Here is a 23995-nt window from a genome sequence, read left to right as displayed (position 1 = left end):
CCTACTGAGCTAACCGGACGACTTTGAAGAGTACAGTCACTGCTTATAGAGTGGTAGTGTTGGTAGTTTCATTCTGGATCAAGGCAGTAAGCCACATTGAATTTGAATTCACCAAAGCACAGTTCAGCCACCGCATCCTGCGTAAAAAACATATCTATAGACTTTATTTTTATATTCAGAACTAATTAATGGTGGTCAGACAAATCACCCTTTGTACAATTCCCTAGTGTATATTTTGGCTGATTTTTGTTATCCAATTCCCCATTCACAGGACTGACAATTCAAAAATAAAACTACAAACAACATCGAGATGAAGTACACGTAATACACTAGTTTCTTGCGGAGAATAGAGCGTTTTTTTTTTTGGAATTGTCCGGTGTGAGAAAATAACAGGCAGGGTATTGTCTTACCTAAACAAATAACGGGAAGGGAATTGTCCGAGGTTATAAAAAGAAAAACCTGTGTATAGATCTCCGTTGCGGAATATAATATATTCGTTCTACATATAGATCTTTTTTTGATTAATTAAACTTTCAATCTAATGAACAAGTCGTTGTTGATAACAAAGATTAACCTTGCTGTGCTGTATACTAATAAACATGTCAAATGTCATTATTGTCCAATACACAGTGTCAGCTATAATTAATGCACGGTTATAGACAACATAAATTGTATGCAGGGTGATAGAAAATGTATATTGAATTCTGAAAGAAAACTACTAAGAATACTATCCTTTTTGGTATTATCTCTTTTTTTCAGTACACCGTAATTTTACCGATTTTTAAATTAGCAGATTATAATAGTACCATAGGGGACCATCCTATATGAGATTACGTGATATTTTTAAAGACCGCACACTCGGATTTCAGATGTCGGACAAACAATGAGGTGAGTAGTTTTGGGCGAATCGTCAGCGGGGCGAATAGTATATTATTACCGGACACTGTAGGGCCGGTACGATGACGGAAATATGCGGGGCAGTCTGCGGTCCAATTCTAAAAATATATATATATTTTTATATCTTGTCGATGTTATTTTAGAAGAAATGAATATGCAACAAATTGTAAATGGTCATTTGAAGTGTTTTTCAGTACAAATGGTATTATCAAATTAATGTACCAGTTTAAAATACGGAATGAAGCGGACGGAATTTATTGTGTAGATGCCGTAAAACTTATCGTAAGTTAATCTGTCTACTTCCGGTTTAAATTTTTTATTTTCTTCGCAGAGTTTTAAACTTTTGCGTACAATAAAGTTATTGTTGACATTGTAAATGCAGTAATGGATGAACCAATGGAAGAAACGTGTGAGGTTGATTCCACTCAGCCTGACATTGAAGTTGAACAGGCGAAAAATCAGCCTACAAACCCCTTGTTGCGTCCTGGTAGTATGGGTAACCAACTTTTGCTTTGATTTTTACAATGTGTTTAATAATTTTTCCAGAATATTATGCTTGCGTTATTGGAAATTAAAAAAAAAAATCTTCTAAGACTGTCAGATTAGTTCTGCTACAGTTTTTGAATGATAGTCATATTTTTTTTAATTTTAGGAAGTGGCTAGCCGTACGGGCCCGTACGGCTAGCCAAAAGTTCTAGCCGTACGTGAGTCACGTACGACTAGCCTGGACACACTGTATTGGCTAGCCGTACGGCACTTTTCAAAATTATATGGAAGTCGAAAATGCATATGTTATTTTGTGTCTTAACAACGAGTTTAATCAAATCTCCGCATTTGTCCTAGTAAGTTCACTTTAATAAAGATACTCTGCAATTTTGCACACACAAAAATGAATACGAGTAAGCGTTGTATAATATATCTTAATAAAATTAAGTGTCAAAGTTGCATGTTATAACGTCCTTAATTTTCATGCTTATGATTGTATGAAAGATGAATTGTTCAAGCTGTTAATTAAGCACATGGATCGAATAAATAATGATCGGAGGGGAATAAATAAATAAATAAAAAGAATATTAAAAAAAAAGTGAAAAGGAAAAATAATTTAATAATGCAAACTTTTAATAATGGACGATGGACAAACTTCTATACCGTCGGTAATTGGCGCAATTATCAGAGCCCAACAACAATTATTTTCGGTGTTTTTTGGGGTTGTTTTTTTTCAATTTAAAAATTAAACTTAATTAAACAAAAAATGATTATTATCAAAATTTTGTAAACTATTTCAAGTGATGTTATTTAACTGCAACCAAACGCTATTTTTTCTCGACGTCTTGAGATGACAAAGTAAATTCTTTACTGTAGCCAACACGTCGATTAATCTCTAAAAAGCAACCATTCTTGACTAAAATCCTCGCTTAAAGTCATTATCAACATATGCACTTAATTTCGCCTTCCATATATTTTTGAAAAGCGCCGTACTGCTAGCCAGTACAGTGTGTCGTGGCTAGTCGTACGTGACTCACGTACGGCTAGAACTTTTGGCTAGCAGTACGGGCCCGTACGGCTAGCCACAGTTTAAGTAGCTAGCTGTATCAGTGTATGGGACGTTCTGCCAGCTAAAAGCTTTAGCTGTAGTCTATAGCTGGGCAAGCCAAAGACCGGGCCCGCATCACGGACCCGGCCTTTGACTTCATGATATAGATTTTATTACAAATGTAATATGAAAAGGGCAAAGCCTCAAAGCGAGCTCGGTGAAATAATATAAAAAATAATCGTTCATTTTTATTTTACATTTTCTGTTTAAAAATTGTCATTCGGTATTTTATACACTGCTTCTGTTTATTCTGGTTCCCTGTCCTATGGTTCCCACATTAGTGTGCAGGACACCAGTCTACGCTTGCGTCTTCAATCAAAATACCTCCAGTTTTTATCATTATCCTGTAATTCGAAAAGTTGCGATGTGTCAATTCATTACTTCGGACAAAAGTTTTCAAAACCATCACTATCTAGCAGGTACTCACGTTACCGTAAAGCTAGCTTTGCGAGCAGGCCCTTTGAGCCAGCTTTGAGCTCACTATTACATAGATCTATATTGTCCATAGAAATAATTAAATAATGTTAAAGTTTATAAATTTCTCTTTGAATTTTCAGAAGAAAAGAAAACTTCTGACCATCAAAACGCTAAAAACTTTTAGATCTACATGTACTCATGGACTTTAATTACAATTAAAAGTCTGTGATCTACAGTCTACTGTAATTGATAAGTTTTCATGCTATAATATCTTTTTTGTTTTGTAAACATGAAAGTAGGCAAAGGCCAAAGGGAAGTCAAGTAAACTGAAATTCAAGGGATTGACTTTTTTTCTTAGGTTTTAACACATTACCGTAGAATTCAAATTGAACATTAAATTTGTAATTTGATTGTTGTTGTTTATGGACACAGTGTGTTCGAAGGGAACTGTCCCTGATCTCTTAATTTAAATGGTCTATTTCTGACTAATCAAATACCTTTATCAAGTATATTTTGAACTCAGAAAATTTCAATTTTTCTTAATAACCTTAGACCCAGAAGTGTGTATTTCAATGTGTATTTTTTCAAGTAGATCATTAGGGCCCATCATCAGGCTATAATTTTCACATGTTTTGTGCCATTTATTTGCCAATGCATAACCTACAAAGCTATATTTTCTGATAATCTCCAACATTTTGCTCCAGCATTTCAGTAATGAGAATATAAATAGTGTGCAGCATTTAACTCCCAATATCCCTTTATTAGAATAGTAGTGCAACATTACATAGTTTCAGTGAAACCAGATTGTAGAATCAAGATGCTTTATTGCATAAGTTTATTCAGACCAATTTACCTCCTAAAAATGAAAGGATAATTAATATAAAACATTTTTGGTGAAGTTTCATGAATAGGTCTCTACCCTAATTGAAAGATTATTTTGATTACTGAAACAAAGTTTTGTTCCGGTATATATTGCCCCCCTTTGTAGTGCTCTTGTTGTTTTTTGTTGTTGTTTCAATTTTAAATACTTCATAAGAGCATACCTTGAAAACTATATAGATAAATATATTAAATATGATATGATACTATATGATATTCAAGGATATGTTAATCAATTGTTTTCAGTGATGATGACCATAACAGTTGAAGATTATGAGACAATGTATTGGCCAAAACTTGAACAAGCTATAAATCAACTGCTTACCATGACACCGGGACAGTATATTCCTATCTCATATGAACAGATGTACAGGTAAATTTATAAATGATAAGAGTTATGCCCCATTTATATGCAAATTTTCTGTGAAAGTATTGCTTCGCTTAAATTTGGCAGGATTACTTGTTGAAAATTTTAATGGATCTATTATATAAAATGTGTTATATATCACAACACAGGTTAAGACTGATTTTATCAACTGATGATTGATATACATGTATTTAATCTTTTTTTATTCAAATTTTAGAGCTGTGAAATATTTTTGACTTAAGCGTTATGGCACTTTATGCCATTGTACCTTTTGAAAGATTGCATGTTTGAATCATTCATATATATTACTGTGTAAATGAGTAATGTTAAAGGATGTGCTTTTCTTAAGGTCAAATAGCCCTGACTGAAAGTTTTATATGCCTGTTAAAAAGGGATGTATAATAGTAATTTCCCTTGGTGGATGGACGGGTGGGCAAGCAGGGGGCATTTACACAGCATTTCATTTTGTCTGGGGCATATCAATTGCAAGCATTAAAGGATTTTAATATTGCATTATGCAAATGTAGGTAGGTATTCATGAGATGCGTTGTTACAGACATGAACCAGGTCTCTAGATCAAAGGTCAAGATCACACTTATAGGTCATAGAAGAATACTTGTCTGGAGCAAAACTTCTATTTGCTTTGAGATATTTTAATATGATATTGCTTAAATGTTCACCAGTGTGAGGGGTTGGATGGCACTTAAAATTCAGGTCCCAGTGGCAAAGGTCAACGTCACACTTACAAGTGAAAGGTTTGATTAAAATATGAAAATGTGTTTATGGACAATTTATTAATCTTGAACTGAAAAGAATACTATAAGAAATGTTCACAATTATTAGACCTAGTATTGTCAGCATAATTCAGGTTAATGTATGCAAGATCAAGGTCACCATATATGATTTATGTAAATTTGTTGTCTGAAGCATATCTCCTACATGTACATGAATGATGGAGGGATCTTAGTATTACACTATACAAATGTACATGTAATTGTTCACCACCATGAGACATTGTTTTTCACACATGAAGCAGGGATCTAGGTAAAAAATCATGATGTTGAGTGAAACATTCTGGTCCCTTTAGCCAAGGTCAATGTCACGAAGGTCAGATTAGAAAATGAAAATGTGAACTGATCATAATGTCAATCATAAATTGTGGGATTTTAATGTAAATTCTTACTTCTATGAGATAAAGTGAGCATTTTTGATGGGAATACTTTGTGACAAATTGGCACTCTTGTTTTTCAGTTATTTCTCTTTTTGACTTTTCTCTAAAACTGACCAAAGATATTCACTTCAGACTTGAGACACATGTTTACTATGAAATTTTTATCCCATTTCAAAGGACAGGTGGTCCTTTACATTTTTTTTTACTCTGACATTTATTGCAGATTTTTTTTTACTTTTACAAAAAATGTTATAAATATCTCAAAAACCATTGAAGACATTCATTTTAGATATAAAATACTTCATTGATGGTCAGGACTTAAGTTTTCTTCTTAGATATACATTGTATTAAAATCTGATTGTCCTGTTACATCTTTCTATTGCCAAAGCACTGTGTATAGATTTTCTGTTGAAGTGAATATATTCCAATACTATCAAAGTTAATCAAATATTTCATAATTTTGTCTATGTATCAAATGTATTATGTCTATGATGGCTTGTGTCTTTAGACAAGGGCAGGTAAATTTACCAAGCATGTTTTAAGAGTTAGGCCCTCTTTCCACTTCACTTTAATTATCATGTCTAACACTAACAAAGTTGAGAGGAATGTTTTATTTTATAAAGTACAAAATTAATGATTATAATGATAATAATAAGAAGGAAGCAAAAACAAGAAGCTGTTTTCATGATTTATTCTATGCACACATTTTGTTGGTGGAACATTTGGCAGTTTTGTTGTTGAAAAATTCTTTAAAAATAATTTATGCTGAAATAAGTGTAGCTTTTACTTCACATACTGACAATTAGTAAAGAAAAAAACAACACTTTTTGTCATCTAGAATGCCTAATTTCATTACCACAGGTAACTTTGTAGATTGTTGTTTTACTATTTTTGACACTTCGAAGTGTTTTGGAATGTAAAATTTATTGCATATTAAGTATATTACAAATTATTTTCAAAAAATAATTTACCACCTAGAATAACACTGCTGAAGGTTGTGTATACATTCTGATTCTCTTTATTCTATTAAGTAATTCCGGCCCTGTGAACACTTGTACTGGTTCTTTGGTGATTAAGAATTTCTACAAATCTTTAAGATTTGGAAATTAAGTGATCTCAAAATGTGTATACCTTCTCTGGGGGTTGGAATGGGAAGGGGGTTGGGGACTTATTTGCCCTTGTCTTGCTCTCATGCCTGTGGACTGATTAAACTGTAGAATATTGGGGCATCTGTATCCTATGTACAAACTTCTAGATCTGTTATAACTTATAAGTGAATTTTCATGATTTTTTCCCCCATTTCATTTGTTAAAAAATCTGTGAGAGATAGTTACATTAGTATGAAATATAAATTCAAATAAATACTAAAAGTCCCTCTCTTTTAGCTCACCTGTCACAAAGTGAGTCATAGTGACATGGTGATGTTTTGTGATCGCTTTTCATCTGGCGTCCGTCCTTCGTCCGTTCATCCGTCCGTAAACTTTTACTTTAAACGACATATCCTCATAAAACACGAAGCCAATTTCATCCAAACTTCACAGGAATGTTCCTTTGGTAGTCAACTTTAAAAAATTGTTCAAAGAATTTAATTCCATGCAGAATTCTGGTTGTCATGGCAACCGAAAGATAAAACCTAAAATATCTTCTTTTAAAAAAACGAAAGAGCTAGAGCTTAAATATTTGGCATGAAACATCATCTAGTCAGTTTCTACCAAGTTTGTTCAAATAAATGCCTTAGGGTCAAAAGTGGCCCCGCCCGGGGGGTCATTGATTTTCTTTATTTTTATATACTATAGTAAAATCTTAAAAAATCTTCTTTTAAAAAACTTTAATAGCTGGAGCTTAGATATTTGGCATGAAACATCTTCTAGTGGGTGTTTACCAAGTTTGTTCAAATAAAAGCCCTGGGGTCAAAATTGGTCCGGCCCGGGGGGATGGGAGGGGGGGGGGCATTGATTTTCCTTATTAGTATATAGTAAAAACTTAAAAAATCTTCTTTTTTAAAACCCAAATAGCTTGAGCTTAAATATTAAGCATGAAACATCTTTTAGTGGGTGTATACCAAGTTTGTTCAAATAAAAGCCCTTGGGTCAAAATTGGCCCCGCCCCAGGGGTCATTGTTTTTCCCTTGATGTATATAATAATCACTTAAAAAATCTTCTTTTAAAAAAACCCCAAGAGCTAGAGCTAAGATAATTAGCATGAAACATCTTCTAGTGAGTGTCTACCAAGTTTGTTCAAATAAAAGCCCTTGGGTTAAAATTGTCCCCGCCCCTTGGTCATTGATTTTACTTAGATGTGTATAGTAAAAACTTATAAAAAATCTTCTTATAAAAAACCCAAAGCGCTAGAGTTAAGATACTTAGCATGAAATATCTTCTAGTAAGTGTCTATCAAGTTTGTTCAAATAAAAGCCCTTGGGTTAAAATTGGCCAAGGCCAGGGTGGGTCATTGTTTTTCCCTATATTTGATAGTAAAAACTTTAAAAATTTCTTGTAAAAACCCCTGAGAGCTAGAGTTTAGATGTTTATCAGGAAACATCTTCTAATGCAGTGTTTTTTTTCTCCAAAATATTAGGGGAAATTCGGCCCCATTCCTCCTCAAAATAGTATGTTCTTTCCCCCCTCAAAGCCTAAATTTCCCCCTATATGGCAGCCCGAATTTGCCTGCAATAAATATTATTTTTTTTTGCAACTAACTGCTGAAAAATGTTTTATTTAATGCCTGTAAGAGTTACTGTTAAGCAAGGTTGTTTACAAATCGTTCTCTGGTAGGTAAGGAGAGCTACTCCCAGGGTCCCAACAAGTTTAACATGCGACACATCAAATTTTAGATCCATATATTAAGAAAAAGAGACATATTTTAAACTTGTGTTGCAAGAGTTGCTCCCCTTTTCAGTCGCAAAGAAAACAATATAAAATAAGTAAACAAATAAAATCCCCCTCCTATTGCATTTTTCCCCCTCCAAAGGGCACCGACCCCCTTCCCCCAAAAGTGAAAAAAACACTGTAATGGGTGTCTACCAAGTTTGTTCAAATAAAAGCCCCTGGGTTAAAATTTGCATATGCCCCGGGGGCCTATATACAGGTGAGGGATTTCAGGGCCATCATAGCGTTCTTAATTGTCTTAATTATGCTGCTACAATATGTTAAATTATAATCAATGTGTTCCTATTTATCTTCTAGATACAATATAATTGTTTCAAGGACATACATAAGGAAGTTTTATACTACACAAGTGTAATTTTATGGGGCTTTCGCTGTAATACTGTCTAAAATAATTCTATGTTAATGACAACAACTCTTGAATAAAATGAGATAATGGAAATTAAAAACGCATCCTTCATTGTATACAAGTGTGTAAAGTATTAAACAGGTGCACTTAAGTGGTGTTTCTTTTAGAAAAAAAAATCAATTTTTTTATTGCAAAATTCTGTAACTGTGCATTAATGATAATTTTATATTTTTGTTTTAGTGCTTGCAGAAATTAATGAAAATTCCATTCCATCCTGCTTTTCTTTAGAAACATATTTAGATTTAAGATTATTAAAGAAATGATTTTGGTATTGATAAAACATCTTTCTTTTCTCCATAAAAGAATGAATGCATAAAGAATGTCACATTTTGTTCTGTCATCAAGCATTTTACATGTTTTTAAGCAGCAACATTTTTTTAACATTTTATAATTGTATTAATCAATAACTCTGTAACATCTATGCATATAAAGAACCAGTGCTTGTTGTTTCCCTTATACCATGGTTATAATTATGTCATTCTTTCATATATTCTTTTTTCAATCTCTTTGTAACTTATTTAGCAAATTTACAAACAGTGTCTGTTTTTAGTACAACAATAAGAGGTATCTGGTAACAAGGTTGGGTCATGTCATGTTCTACTATATATCAGAAATTTTATAAACCACATGTTTCAACAGCAGCTGTTTACTTGACCAAAGTAAAAATAACGAGTATAATAAGACTTAGAGATGCATATAATTAATTAGTTGATAGAATTAAATATTATAGTTGTTCAGATATTGTTGTTTGTACATGATACTTTTCACTGAAATAATTGTTTCTTATATTTACAGTTGTGTATACAAGTGTGTTTGTAAACAGTTTTCAGAGAGGTTATACCAAGATCTCCTAACTTATATGTCCAATCACCTAGCTTCCATCTCAAATGAGTTACAGAGCTTAGTATGTACTGATATACTTATATATTTCTTATTATATTATTTGATCAGAAATTTAAAGCTAAGACTAGTAAATCATGTTCCATCTGATGAATGGACCTTTCCAGTGTTTACAGTTTTATGTAAATTGGCTAATTTGTTATCCAATTGAAACACTGAGATAATACATAGTCACTGGTTGACCTGGTTTGCACAAAAGAACACATGGTTCTGTTTGTGATACTGTTTGTGAGCAGTTGACCTAGCAATGAATGGAAAAGGTGTGGCTACATGTTCCGCTACGAAAAACCGGAAAGGTCCATTAGTGGCAATGCAAGCCCAAATTTAATTAAGAACAATAATCTATAAAATCAAAATTTGTCAATTTAGGTAATGTAAAAGAGCTACTGTTGTAACATTTAAACTAACACATGCTATCAATAAAAAGTGGCTGATATTTTTCAACATTCTTGCGTCAGTTTTTAATGTCTAATAAAGACCTTAGTGTGCTATTAGAATTAACATTTCTAAGATATATATAAATTAAAATTTTATTAACAGTGTGTAAATCATTTCAAAAATGATCACCAGGTTTAGTTTTTTAATTGTTTTCCATAACAACACATGTATTGCAATATGTATTGGAAGATGGGCTGTAATGCTATACAGGTTTACTGCATTAAAATGCTTCTTAACTTTATTGTAATATAGTTTATCTGTATTGCAATATGGATTGATTGTAGTCAATATAGGTTAAATGTATTTGTTGACTGTATTGCAATATTAGTTTACTGTTTTGCAAGAAGTAGCAAATTATTACTTTCTTATGAACACTAATGTAAAACATGTAGCAGTCTTCATGTTTCTTTCAATATATCATTAAAGATATTCACATAAATTACATTATGTGTTTCAGGTGCCATCTCCAAACATGTTTATTGAAAAGTTCTCATATATATTAAACCAGTATATTCAAGCCTTGGGTGGAATAGTACCAATATTTAATTACATGGTATGTATAACTTGTTAAATCTACATGTATTGAATCAAATAGTATTTGTCACCATTACAGAGCCAGGTCTGCTTGCAAATCCATGTGGTCATTCCAGGCTCTGCATGATGGGCTGACTTACTTCAAATTTTCACCTTGGTATCCCCAAAATTAATAAATAATGTGGAAAGCTGGACAAGTCTTGTCATGAAATTTAGTAGATTTAAGGTTGATTAGAAAAAAGTTTAGATGAGCAATAAGAAATATTATCAGTGTAAGGGAAATCTTCATTAACAATTTTTAAGAAATTTATTAGAAATTTAAACTAATCTATGAAATATATATATCAGGGTAGTTAATAAGAATGTCTATTATCCTAATTGATTATTAAAGGCCGATATGTTGATGTAATGTATTTAATTGCTAGCCATCATTTTAAAACCATGACAATGAATTTATTGATTAACCTTTTCCTGTGACATGAAAGACAATAATTTATTGAAGGACAAATTATATCCTGTGTTTTAAATGATACTGTGCTAATCATTTGTCTATTTTTGATTGTGTTTACAGAACAGATTTTATGTAGAAACAAAATTAAAAACAGATCTGAATGAAGAGTTGTTAAAGTTGTTTCGGACCAATGTTGTAGATACACAGATAACATTTTTATTATGTAAGTAAAAAATATGATCTTACAGTTCATTGCTGGTATGTTCTTTGTACATGTGTGAATGCAGATGAGCACAAACCTCTTACTTGTTGTACTTGATCACATGTTAATATTCAGTTAATTTTTCTGTTAGAATTATTTGGAAGCCTCCAAGGTCATTAAATTTGAACTCCTATGAGAAAGATGTCCAGCTACTCCATGGAAAGTTGGTGGTTATACTCGGATGTTTGTTTGTGCCTGAAATAATGCACTTGGTGCTTGTGAGATTTTTCTCTAGAATAAAAACCTAGAAAGTCACCACATGATATTAACATTGTTCATGTGACATTGTTAGTTTGATTTAATGGCAATCAACTCAATTTAGGCAAATTAGGGCATCATTCTTAAAGCTATGCCCCTTTTTAACTTGGAATTTTGTTTGAATGGTTATTGAGAGACAGTACCATTTACAAATGTGTGTTAACACTGCATTAGGTTCTTGTTATAGTTTTATATTTTCTAATTTTCTAAAAAAATTAAGATATTAATAATTAAAACTTGAAATACTTGTTATCAAAGGCAGTTTTGCATTCTTATTTGCTTTTATTTTACTATTAAGCTCAGAGAGAAGTAAAACATGTAGCTACTGAGACAGCTCTTGTTTAAAAACTCTTGTTTGATAAATATTAATGAAAAAATCAATCAAGCTTATAAAATAAATAATTTGCTCACAATATAGTTAAACTTATATTTACCTCTATCCATATTTGATATATTATTGTGAACATTTAGTTTTATTGCAGCATTATTAGAAGAAGCCAATGCCAATCCATTTACAGTGTCTCCCCCTGTCATGTCCTGTCTGATAAAGAATTTACATTCACTTAATAAAGGTAATCTTGTTTTATAAATGATGTATAATCCAAAGTGTTAGGAAATTATTTTATCTTAAAGGGACTCCACTGAGGTTTTTTGGCATGATGATGATGGGAATGAAAATATTTTTTCCAGATGAATGTACCATTTGATGTAGGTTTAGACCACAAATCTTTCTGCAAAGTTTCAGATCATTTGCGCACTTCATTTTTCCAGAATATTTATTCAAATTGTAAAAAAATGACGCAAAATGAAAAGCGTTCAAACACTTTTCACTCAAATTGGGCTAAGAAAAGCATAAAGATATGATTTGCAATTTATTTCAAAGTATATTTCTTAACTATCTTTGCATATATTTCTGTTTAAAGTGCCCCATCTCATTTATGTAAGAAATTCAAATGTTGCGTTTTTAGGCTTTTAAACCTCAGTGGAGTCCCTTTAAAGGAGTTCCACTGAGGTCAAAATGCATAAAAATATAATTTGAAATTCTTACGTAGACCAAGACTAGTGAATCTCTTAAAAATGAAAACTCTGGAAAGGATGATAATGAAATATGCCCAGAATTTATTTGAATATCAATTTCTTGTGTTATTTTTAGCCCGATTTGTGTAAAAGGCATTGCTTTTGATTTTTCGGTCATTTTGCATAATTAAAATGATTATTTTGGGGAAAAAAAGGTGATTGAATGATCTAAAAAATTTGCACACAAGTTATTGGTCCAGATCTTCATCAAACAGTACATGAATCTCGGGGGAAACTATTTTTCTGGACCGTCATGTCTAGAAACCTCAGTGGAGTCCCTTTAACTGAAGTTAAATTAAAAAATATTTTCACTAATTCAAGTGAGTCCTTACAACTCTTCCACTCTTCCATGTTTCAATATAATTAGGAATTATGGTAAACAATTTTATACATGTATGGATAAAACTGTAGCAATATAAATACTAGTTCATTTTCAAATGTAGCAAGTTTAAATGAAGTATATGCTCGCACATATGGTTCATACCAGTGGCAAGTGTGAATAAACCACACAAACAAGGAAAGAAAAAAAAACAGGAAAATGAAAGATGCTTCAAGTTAATTAGGAATGGCTTAGTAAATAAACAGTGTGTGGGATGATGATAATGTCACTTAAATATAAATTGTCTTATATTGATTTAATTTATTTATTTACACCATATGTTCCCAAATGAAAATACTGCCATTTTTTTGAGGGCCAGTCAGTTAATTGTTGGATAATTAATAAAAATGTCTTCAGTGACAAGGTATTAGAAAAAACCTGTTTCAGATTAAATTTCTAAGAAAATTCACATGTACGAGGGATGATCCGAAATAACATAGATATTTGCTGCTTCTATTATATACAACAATTTATCTAGCACTAAATAATATCAACATAAATGGGAATATGTTCAACATATATTTATAAAATGTTAAATAGAAAATAATCATTCTTTGAGAAACTACACACAAAACAAAATTGACCCTGTTTTCTCTCTGAATCATGGCTGTGCTAATTTCATTACAAATTATTTATGTCATCAACTAACTACATGTGATACATGTATGTGCAAGATAACTACCTGTTTACCTTTTGTTAAAATAATGTCCCTTTTACATCATCATTAATGACAAATCAGTTAATGAAAATGTCATCACACCACTGTAAGTCTAACTTAACTACAATCCTGGCTGCTTGTAGTTATCTAAACAGAATGGCATTCCTTTTAGTAACTTTTTTACGTGTAGAAATTTGGTAAAACCCATCAGGGCTAAGTTGAATTCAGGTTTTATGTTATATATTATGCTTTCATAAATTGTTTGTGTGTTGGAACTAAAGGTAAACTATCACGAGTATAGATTCAGGCGAGGTCCAGCCGCACTTATATATATACAGTATAACCACACTTGATACTGTTAAATGAAGAAATTGATTATGAACATTTGTGAAAAATGAAACCTCAGCTAATCTATTAAAGAAATACAACAGTATAAAAGGGTTAATATGTCTCATTTAAATTATTACTGTCTAATACAATTATTTACCGATAGTGACATACCAATCATATATAAGATGATAAATTCTTGTGACTTAAGAGCAGTAATTATGGGCTGTAGAAAGCTCTACAGAAAGCTTCAAACATGGTACATATCTCATTATTATCTTTCTTAATATTTAAAATTTTCTTGAAATAAGGTGCACAAACCTTGGTTACAAAAAATACTAGTACTCTTTACTCAGTTGTTACTGACTTTGTATAAAGCAAGCCACTTACTATGATTTTCCTTAATCTTTTTTCTACTGATTTACTTTTACCATGATTGTGCACTTTTTTCAAAATTTTCCATTGGCTAAAACAGTTTGGAATACAATAGCATAATAGAGAAGACGTTTATGCCAAACATTACTACTTCCTACGTTAGGATTTATGAATTTAATTTGAAAAATTCTTCTCAATACTGAAAAAGATGTTCTCATATATTGCCACCCTTGGCAAACTTACCAGGAATTTTATAACTAGCCCATATATTAGAAAATTTAATTTCTTTAACAGTCTTACTTAATGCATTTGAATTTCCTTATTGGTTTAACAATAATACAGTAATTTAAGGTTCCAATTACATTTTGTTACAGATATTTAATGTCATATAGTTATTAACAGTGAAAGGTAGCAGATGTTATTATACTGAGGCACCAATTGTCTGGTTGTACTTAAATTTGAAAAGATAGAAAAACCTGAAAATGACATGAACTGTAATTGGAAAAAAAATATGTTATACAAATTGTGACCATACATCCATATATGTATATATAATAATATAATTATAAGATACAAATTGATTTTAGGTTTACGTTTTATTTTTTTCAATGGTATACAATATTTTATATGTAAACAAAGTAATAAAAGGTATATCTAATTTCATGTAGATGTAAAATTACCTCATAAAATCTAGATGTAGTGTGGAAATAGAGAATAATAGGTTGGTGCCGTGGATGGAGAAAGTTTATCTGGCGAGGCGGAGGAATTTATTGGGTGAGCCGAAGGCGAACCCAATAAATTCCGGTGCAGAGCCAGATAAACTTTCTCCATCCACGGCACCAATCTATTATTCTATTTATCCTGTCACCGTTTTTTCAAAAGAATTTTATAAGGCAAACTACCTTTAATCACACTATCGGAAATGTTTCTATATAAACAAAGAAGGCCCGAAGCGTGCATTATTCTACAACAATGCACTCGCCGTTCTTATTATCTCCCTTTGTATTTTCACATTGAGGGCGCCATTTTGTTTGAAAAATGTGATAAATAAAAACAAGTTTTTGTCGAATTTTGTTGTGAAAACTATCTAGAATGAAAGAAAATGGTCTAACTAAGAAAATGAATTCGAACACCAATATCTTTTATTCAGTCGTTAACGCTGTACAGACGTTTAAAGTATTGTTTACGTGACGTCACAATGTAGCGCCAAACAGCACGTGCAAAACAATCAAATCAAGTACGCTATTTTAATGTCGCAAACGAGTTAAGTTTTACATTTTTTTCACTTTTAATAATTTTTATTTCGCTTGAAAAATTATAGAGTGAAATAAAATAAATAAACAAAGTTTTATCAACGTTTCCAAAATTCGTTATTCTACACACAGAAGATTTGACGACAGTTTATATATTTTTTCTTAAAAAAGTAGTCCGGCAAACATGCATACCACGTGATCAAGTGCCGTAGATCAGTAAAAATATACGGCACCTTGTTATCGGGCCGAAATTGATACAAGTGACAGGATAAATAACAATTCTATAGTTATGGATGATAAAACAACACTCATTAAGTAACAAGTTTTTAGGCATTTAAATGTAATAGTGTTGTATTCCTGGCAAATATGTTTCAACACTGTTAAGAAATGAATACTACCCATAAATGTAAACAATTGCCCACATGTGTGTTCATTAATGGAGAAGAAATAAATAATGGATGAAATCATGCGTGAATGCTCCATTGTTCCATGTTTTTCAAGAATGCGGTGCTCAGGGATGACTGCAATAATGACCCTTGTAATTCCATTAACAAAAGTGATTTTTTTGTGCATAAACATCTGCAGAAGCCCTCAAACTTTACTAAATTCTTCAAAATCATGTTTTCTTCTCTGTTATTGGACACTTATGTGCATAATTTTGATGCAACAAAATGTTTCATACTTATGGCCCCTATGCAGACTTATAGTGTATTGAAAAAATACTTGTTGAATTCCTTTAATGTTAGTAAAATGATAACAGGACCATGTCATTATTTGGTCATCTGTAGCAAAATGGTCTTTAACTCACTTCCCTCTCAAATCCCTTTCTTTTATGGATATATGGATATTTTTTTTATGTATACATGTATATGGAAGCTTTCCAGCTAGGTAACAGACTGTAGGTGGTTCTACTCAGCTGCCTGCTTGTGTCTGATGATTTATTAAGGGGCAACTGAAGTCTCTCTCAACCTGTAAAGTCACTTCACAGTGTCTGTGTGTCTTAAAACACTAAAATAATACTGCCAGCACAAGCAAGGTCAGCTCTTTCTTACTGTTAGACTATTTACTTTACTGTATAGTCAGATTTGATACCTTTATACTGAAAACTTGTGGAAAATAACCTGTTTTAATTTTACACTGGTTTAAAATTCATATACAAACTGGTAATTTACATTCATTCACTAGTTTTATAGATCACATTATTATTTGAAATATTTCTGACTTTTTTCTTTTTCAGAATATGCAAAAATGAATCCACAATTATTTTCTCGGTACATACCAAATATCAACCCCCCTACACATGTATCAGAATTGGACAAATATGTGGAGGAAACCAAACTTTTACAACAAGAAATCCATAGTCTACCTGGCTTTGCAGTGTGAGTACACAACCTTATGATATTTAGCTTGACTAGAAAGTAGAGGAGCTATCCTATCTATATGTCATTGTTATTGGTACAAAGATGAAACATCATAAAATATAGGTTTAGTTCAAACATTGCTTCAGACCATTTATTTTTCAAATAGTTATTGTGGCGGGTCAGAGTTTGAGTCACCTTTAGTGATTGGTCTTGTTTGATTTTGGTATCTTTTCGACTATTCGCAGAATAATTGAGCTAATGCAGTCACCCATTTGTCGGCGTCAATGTCAGCGTCCCTGTGGTTAAGTTTTTGCGTGTAAGCTGGTATCTCAATAACTACACAGGTAAATATGCACCACATGTTAAACGTATGTGACACACATGTTTTACATATGGTAGAAACATATGGTTTCTCCAAGAAAAGTACCCCATATGTTTTACATATGGTGCAAACACATGTTTTTCATATGTTTTTCATATGGATACACATGAATAACATATGTTTTTCATATGGTAGGAAACAGTGTTTCTCCAAGAAAAGGACACTGTATGTTACATTTATGGTATAGACTTATGTTTTTCACATATTTTTCACATGAATCATGTTTTTCATTACAAATGGTAAATTGTGTTCCAATTATTATTATTATACAAAATTGAAAAAGAAACCAATGTTTGGCAATTCCATTTCAAATTCGCTTGTTAAAACCTGGAAAGAATGTTCGTGCATGTTTGTCATGCATACAGAAAATATGTGTCAGGTATCAGTCCGAGTTGCATAATCTTATTGATCAGTCAAGCTCATTTTTAATTTTCACCACGATGCATATAATGGTGTTCAACAGCACATGTAAGTGAAACTTTACATGTATATATGTATATAATTATGCTTGTAAAACAATTTTCAAACATTGAAGAATATGTTAAATATGTACTGCAAATATTTGTACATATAATATGTAATTATTAAAATATATGCATTCATTTCTTATTGAAAAATTTGACTTGGACTTTATAGAAAATAAACTTTTTATTACCTCCCTTTATTTACATGAAATGTAAAATTCAGTATTATTATTTTTAAAATGTAATATTATTTTTATAAATAATGTGTTTTGGAACTTACAAAATTGTGAGCATATAATTATGATATGATGGTCACTCCCTACGGGTCACTTCATTGTTCACTAAATAAACACTAACATTAACAAAAGGAAAAAAATCATGAATGAAAATGAATGGCAGACTATTCTCCCCCTAACCATAAGTTGCTTGAGATGCATGAACCAAGAATTTTTTAAGAATTTATGTACAATCATTTAGAATCTTATAGAGACTGTAAAAAGTGTAAAGCTTGCAGAATATATGATACATAGATTTGTCATATGAAAAATACATGAACTTTCACATATATTTCACATATGAAAACTTATTCATATGAAAAACATGTGATAACCATGAGTTTAACATATGTTTGTTGACACATGTTTTTCATATGGTCCTGTTTACATATGTTAATCTTACATATGAAAAACACATGTTCTTAAACACATGTTTTTCAAAACACATGAAACACATATGTTTTACATATGGAAAACATATGGGGTACCAAACATACAGCAAACATGTGGTGCATTTTTACCTGTGTACTGAAGGAAATGGATTGAAACTTCACAGACTTGTTCTCTGTGACTATCTAACATGATTGGCACAAGTCCCATAACTTTGATTTGCTATTTTGCATAATTATGCCCCTTTTTCGACTTAGAAATTCTTGGTTAAGTTTTTGCGTGAAGCTGGTACCTCCAACACTTCTGAAGGGAATGGATTGAAACTTCACACACTTGTTCTCTGTGATTATCTAACATGATTGGCACAAGTCACATAACTCTGATTTGCTGTTTTGCATAGTTATGCCCCATTTTCGTGTTAGAAATTCTTGGTAAAAGTTTTGTTTGTAAGCTGGTATCTCCATAACTACTGAAGGGTTTGTGCCTTTTTTGGGACAATTTTATGTATTCATAATAATAAAGCAGTGATTTATTCGATAAAACATCTTAATAACAAGCCTTTGTATCTTTTCGGACAATTTTATGTATTCATATAGGTAAGCATTATTATACATGATGAAACACCCTTGTGACAACTTTTCGAATAGTCCAGCGTTACTGTCCTCCGACAGTTCTTGTTAGCTCACCTGTCACAAAGTGACAGGGTGAGCTTTTGTGATCGCTTTTTGTTCGGCGTCCGTCCGTCGTCCGTCCGTCCGTCCTCCGTCCATCCGTAAACTTTTACTTTAAATGACATCTCCTCATAAACCACTAAGCCAACTTCATCCAAACTTCACAGGAATGTTCCTTTGGTGGTCACCTTTAAAAATTGTTCAAAGAATTTAATTCCATGCAGAACTCTGGTTGCCATGGCAACCGAAAGAAATTTTTTAAATATCTTCTTTTAAAAATCCCTAAGAGCTAGAGCTTAGATATTTGGCATGAAACATCTGCTAGTGAGTGTCTACCAAATTTGTTCAAATAAAAGCCCTGGAGTCAAAATTGGCCCCGCCCCAGGGGGTCATTGATTTTCCCTATATGCATATAGTAAAAACTTAAAAAATCTTCTTTTAAAGAACCCAAAGAGCTAGAGCTAAGATATTTAGCATGAAACATGTTCTAATGAGTGTTTACCAAGTTTGTTCAAAGAAAAGCCCTTGGGTCAAAATTGGCCCCGCCCCAGGGGGTCATTGATTTACCCTATATGCTTATAGTAAAAACTTAAAAAATCTTCTTTTAAAGAACTCAAAGAGCTAGAGCTAAGATATTTAGCATGAAACATGTTCTAATGGGTGTTTACCAAGTTTGTTCAAATAAAAGCCCTGGGGTCAAAACTGGCCCTGCCCCAGAGGTGAGCGACCTCAGGGCCATCATGGCCCTCTTGTTGAAAATATTGTCAAAATGATATTTCTATTTTGTCAATTAAAAACAAAAGTGTTTATGTTAAATAGTGACAACTGTGTTTATTGTTCTGTCAACAGCTGTGATAGTTCAACAAATAGAAAAAGACCAAATGAAGAGGATGTGAAGTAGTACAATGTTGTACCTCTGTGATAGTCACATCAAAGGTAAGTTCTTCAACAAGTTATAACACAAGCAGTAAACAAGTTGGTGCACATACATAATTGTGTTTCCTGTATACAGTACAATCTTGGCATAGCAGCACCCTTACATAGACAAAGATATTGGTCGTTGCCAATGAGTATTGCCCCAGAGAGATTAAATTTATTGTGAAGTCTTACTTCAGAAGAATTGACACTGTTATTGTAAAGAGGTTTAAAGGGAATCCACTGAGGTTTTTTGACATAATGGGACTGAAAATATTTTTTCCAGATAAATGTATCATTTGATGTAGGTTTAGACCACTAATCTTTGTGCAAAATTTCAAATCATTAGCGCACTTTGTTATTCTAGAATAATTATTCAAATTGTAAAAAAATGACCAAAATAAAAAGCGTTTAAACGCTTTTCACTCAAATCGTGCTAAGAAAAGCATAAAAATACGATTTTCAATGTATTTCAAAGTATGTTTCTTAACTATCTTTGCATATATTTCTGTTTAAAGTGCCCCAGCTCATTTATGTAAGAAATTCAAATGCTATCTTTTTAGGCTTTTAAACCTCAGTGGAGTCCGTTTAATGCTTTGCAGAGGACTGCTGTACAGACATTGCTCTGTATCTTCATCTCTATTTATAGTTCTCCTTTATATGGTGTTGCCCTTAGGAAAAAATGTTGTATAACAAACTTCACTGATTGTCATTTAACACCAGAACTTTTTTTTCTGATTAAATTGTGGTCATCTCATAAATACTCCTTGATTATAAATGTCGGAATTTTTTTTACAAGTTAACATATAAACATTGTAGATGTAGGTTATTACAATGTGGGCTATGGAACAAAAAAATGATGGAACTACTAAGTTTTCTAATTAAATATTAATTCACATTGTGCTTTGAAAAAAATGATGTATAAAAAAGTATAGAATGTGTCAGGAAATTTTAATACATAATAATGAATTCTTTTTTTTTTAATTAGAAATTTTGTAAAACAACTGTTAGCATGAAGCAATCAGTAAAAAACAGTTTGATTATTAGCCTAACACACCTGTTATAATAAAGTGATAACAGCCTCTGAAATTATCTCCACCACAACAAATTACTCCTTGAGTTATCACATTTAGCCAGACCTTAAAAAAAACATAGTCATTTTTGTATAGAAGATTAATTAGTCAGCTTTTAAATTGTATTTATATTGAATCTAATTAAATCAAAACAAGAAAAAAATAAAGGATAGGTAAACTTTTAAATCTTAATTAATTTGAATTAGTTTTTTATTTATCATTGAAGGTTTTAATTAATTCTGTGACTAGATCTGTATATTGTTCAAATGAAAAATGATTTGTTAAAAACAATGATAGTGAGGTGGGCACAAGCATTTTTGCCAGGTTATTTTCATATGGGGAATTAATTAAAATTATATTGGTAAAATCTGATGGTCAGATTATGATATGTTGTATTTGATATATGATAACATGGGCATTTTATTTCCAGTACGAAGATCACATTTAGGCTATTTTATAGAAAATATATAATCCATCTGTCTGGAAATTGTATTTTTTTAATCAAATTTGCATGGTTACCAGACTTTTATTAATTTTTTCATTTTTGAAAATGGAAACTGTAAATATTTGTTGGAAGGGGAAGTAAATATCATCCATGGCTAGTGAATGTATCTGTTTTTCTGTATTGTCTTGTATGAAAATTTATTTGAAAATTGTTTCCACTAAAATAGCAAGAGATGTTAATAGTGATATTCTTGCAAAATGTAAGTTTTCCCAGCTTATCATATGGTACAAAGAAACAAAGCTTCACATGGCACTATCCTTCACAATAAAGTGATCAACTTGTTGCTGTTAATATCAATTTATTTACCAAATTGTAAACCCTGGAATTAGATGAGGAAATGTCACATTTACCAAGTTCTGGATAACATCTTTTCAAAAATTACTTGGAAAGTTATGTTGGTGAAAGGTCAAGTCTTAATAAAAATAACTTGGAAGTTTATGTAGGTGAAAGGTTAAGTATTTCCAGCAAAATCCAAATAACTTGTAATAACATGAGGGATTTATAAATATATCATTGATTTTATATTGATTTTGAGTGTTTTTTTTTAAACTTATTTTGTTAAATATTAGCTGTAGGTTTAGTAAAAAGTATGAATAATACATCTGCTGATTTTTGTGTCAATTGTAAGAAGCAGGAAAGTAAGACAATGGTCAGGGTGTTTTTGGAAATTTTGATATTGCAATATTGAATGATTTTTCTTTGTTCTTTTTTTATTCAGGGTACCTGTTATAATACAGATACAGGCCATGTAATACATGAGTTGTTACAGTGGAATCATCATCACTCCAAGCTTTACTTGTGGATTTTGTACTAAGATAATGTGATAATGTTGTGATATCACACACCTTGGCATCTTTGATAGACTGTAATCGTTATAAATCCTGCTAGAATATTACCATTTAAATCATTTCTAGCTTTAACATTGATATCTCTTATTAATTGTAAAGTTGCAATACAAAAAAATAACTAACTCAGATATTTTTGTTATATATTACAAGTAATTAAGACTTTTGATAAGAGAAAATGGGCAGTATAACTGGTTGTAAAATAATGTAATCGAAACTACAGGACAATGGTTTTGTAGGAGGCAACTGTCATTTATCATTTTAACAAATTTGTGTAACTGCATAATTTCCTGAATCAGAATAACATGAAAATTGGTTAATGTTTGTTGCAGCTGTATTATATAGATTTCATATTAGTTATGTTTGTTGAATGAAAATGTAGGTTATGTACATTCAGCATTTAAAGATGGTAAATGAAGTATATAACAGGGTGAACCCATAGACTAAACAGCATATATTATGTAGACAATTATTATGGATAAGAATTTTGTTAATTTTTCTTCACGATACTTTATTAAAGTGTCTCCATTGAGGTCTTTTGTAATGACAGAAAAGGAAAATATTTTTTTTTGACAAAAATGTACCATTAGTGAAAGATTTATGAAATTCGCTTGCTCAATTTTTCAGAACAATTATTTTATGAAAAAGGACCCAAAGATCTTACACTAAAACTATTTTCAATTTATTTATGAGTACTGCATATTTCTTGATTTTCTTTTAATTATATTTCCGATTCAATTGCCCAGGTTGGTCTATGCAAGAAATTCCTTTTTTAGACTTTTGTTTTTCAGTGGAGTTCATTTAAGATTGCAAAAAATATTAAAAATTGAGGACAATTTTAGCATTTCTCAATGCTTTGCTTAACCCTCAATCTAAAAGAATCATTGATATAAAATGATGTTTTTGAAATACTCTTGTTAAAATATGTCACTGATTGACACAATATGGTTAACTTACCAGCAAAGATGTGTTATAAAGAACTAAGTGTCATTGTAGCATTTACTTAGCATTGTAGATAATGAACTTGTGCATTTAAATAAAACAGTATTGGACTTCTGATCTTTCTATGAAAGTAATCAAGAATTATGATTGAAATAAAAATGTAACTACATGTACCCTCTTCTCTTAAATGGTTTCTGAAGTGTTGAAGGTCGCTGACTTTCACTTACTTGGTGTCACACAGTTTGCAGCTAGATAATTGTCAGATATTTATTACATAAAATTTTGAGCCACGCCATGACAAAACCAACATAGTGCATTTGTGACCATCATGGATCCAGACCAGCCTGCACATCCAGACCAGCCTGGGCATCCACACTGTCTGATCAGGATCCATGCTGTTCGCTTACCAACCTTATTAAAAGTAAAGAAACTGATAATGAACAGCATGAATCCTGATCAGACTGCGTGGATGTGCAGGCTGGTCTGGATCAATGCTGGTCCCAAATGCACTATGATGGTTTTGTCATTTGTCAATGTTCATAAATGTTTTCAATTAATTAAAGTAGTTCCAGGCTGCGGTTGATTGTGTAATTGTTTAAATAAATCACAGTTGGTAATTAACACCTGATATACACATAATA

The 23995-nt window shown here is 31.6% G+C and overlaps 1 protein-coding gene across 2 annotated transcripts; it reads left to right on the top strand.

Moving 5' to 3' along the window:
* Positions 1–1072: 1072 nt before the first annotated feature.
* Positions 1073–22983, top strand: LOC132723820 (CDK2-associated and cullin domain-containing protein 1-like). Of its 2 annotated transcripts, none has more exons than XM_060708604.1 (9): positions 1073–1179; positions 4034–4160; positions 9415–9523; positions 10415–10510; positions 11063–11165; positions 11945–12034; positions 16769–16910; positions 19924–20010; positions 22286–22983. In XM_060708604.1, the coding sequence occupies exons 2-8, from the start codon at positions 4036–4038 to the stop codon at positions 19973–19975; spliced, it is 717 nt and encodes a 238-aa protein (XP_060564587.1). In that variant the 5' UTR covers positions 1073–1179; positions 4034–4035; the 3' UTR covers positions 19976–20010; positions 22286–22983. The 2 variants fall into 2 exon arrangements, with proteins under 2 accessions (XP_060564587.1, XP_060564586.1); XM_060708603.1 differs by lacking the exon at positions 1073–1179 and adding an exon at positions 1186–1393.
* Positions 22984–23995: the final 1012 nt, after the last annotated feature.

This window comes from Ruditapes philippinarum, unplaced genomic scaffold (assembly GCF_026571515.1).
Source record: "Ruditapes philippinarum isolate M1 unplaced genomic scaffold, ASM2657151v2 ctg175_1_1_1_1, whole genome shotgun sequence".
Classification (NCBI taxonomy): Eukaryota; Metazoa; Mollusca; class Bivalvia; order Venerida; family Veneridae; genus Ruditapes; species Ruditapes philippinarum.
The sequence above is the reverse complement of the archived record's forward strand: the minus strand, read 5'-3'. Positions and strand labels throughout refer to the sequence as shown.

Excerpts from the sequence above, each read along its gene's own strand:
- LOC132723820 (XM_060708603.1), top strand. The coding sequence starts at position 1,282 with ATGGATGAACCAATGGAAGAAACGTGTGAGGTTGATTCCACTCAGCCT. Across the intron at positions 9,524-10,414 it reads CAAATGAGTTACAGAGCTTA|GTGCCATCTCCAAACATGTT; the intron begins GTATGTACTGAT and ends TATGTGTTTCAG. Across the intron at positions 16,911-19,923 it reads AGTCTACCTGGCTTTGCAGT|CTGTGATAGTTCAACAAATA; the intron begins GTGAGTACACAA and ends TTCTGTCAACAG.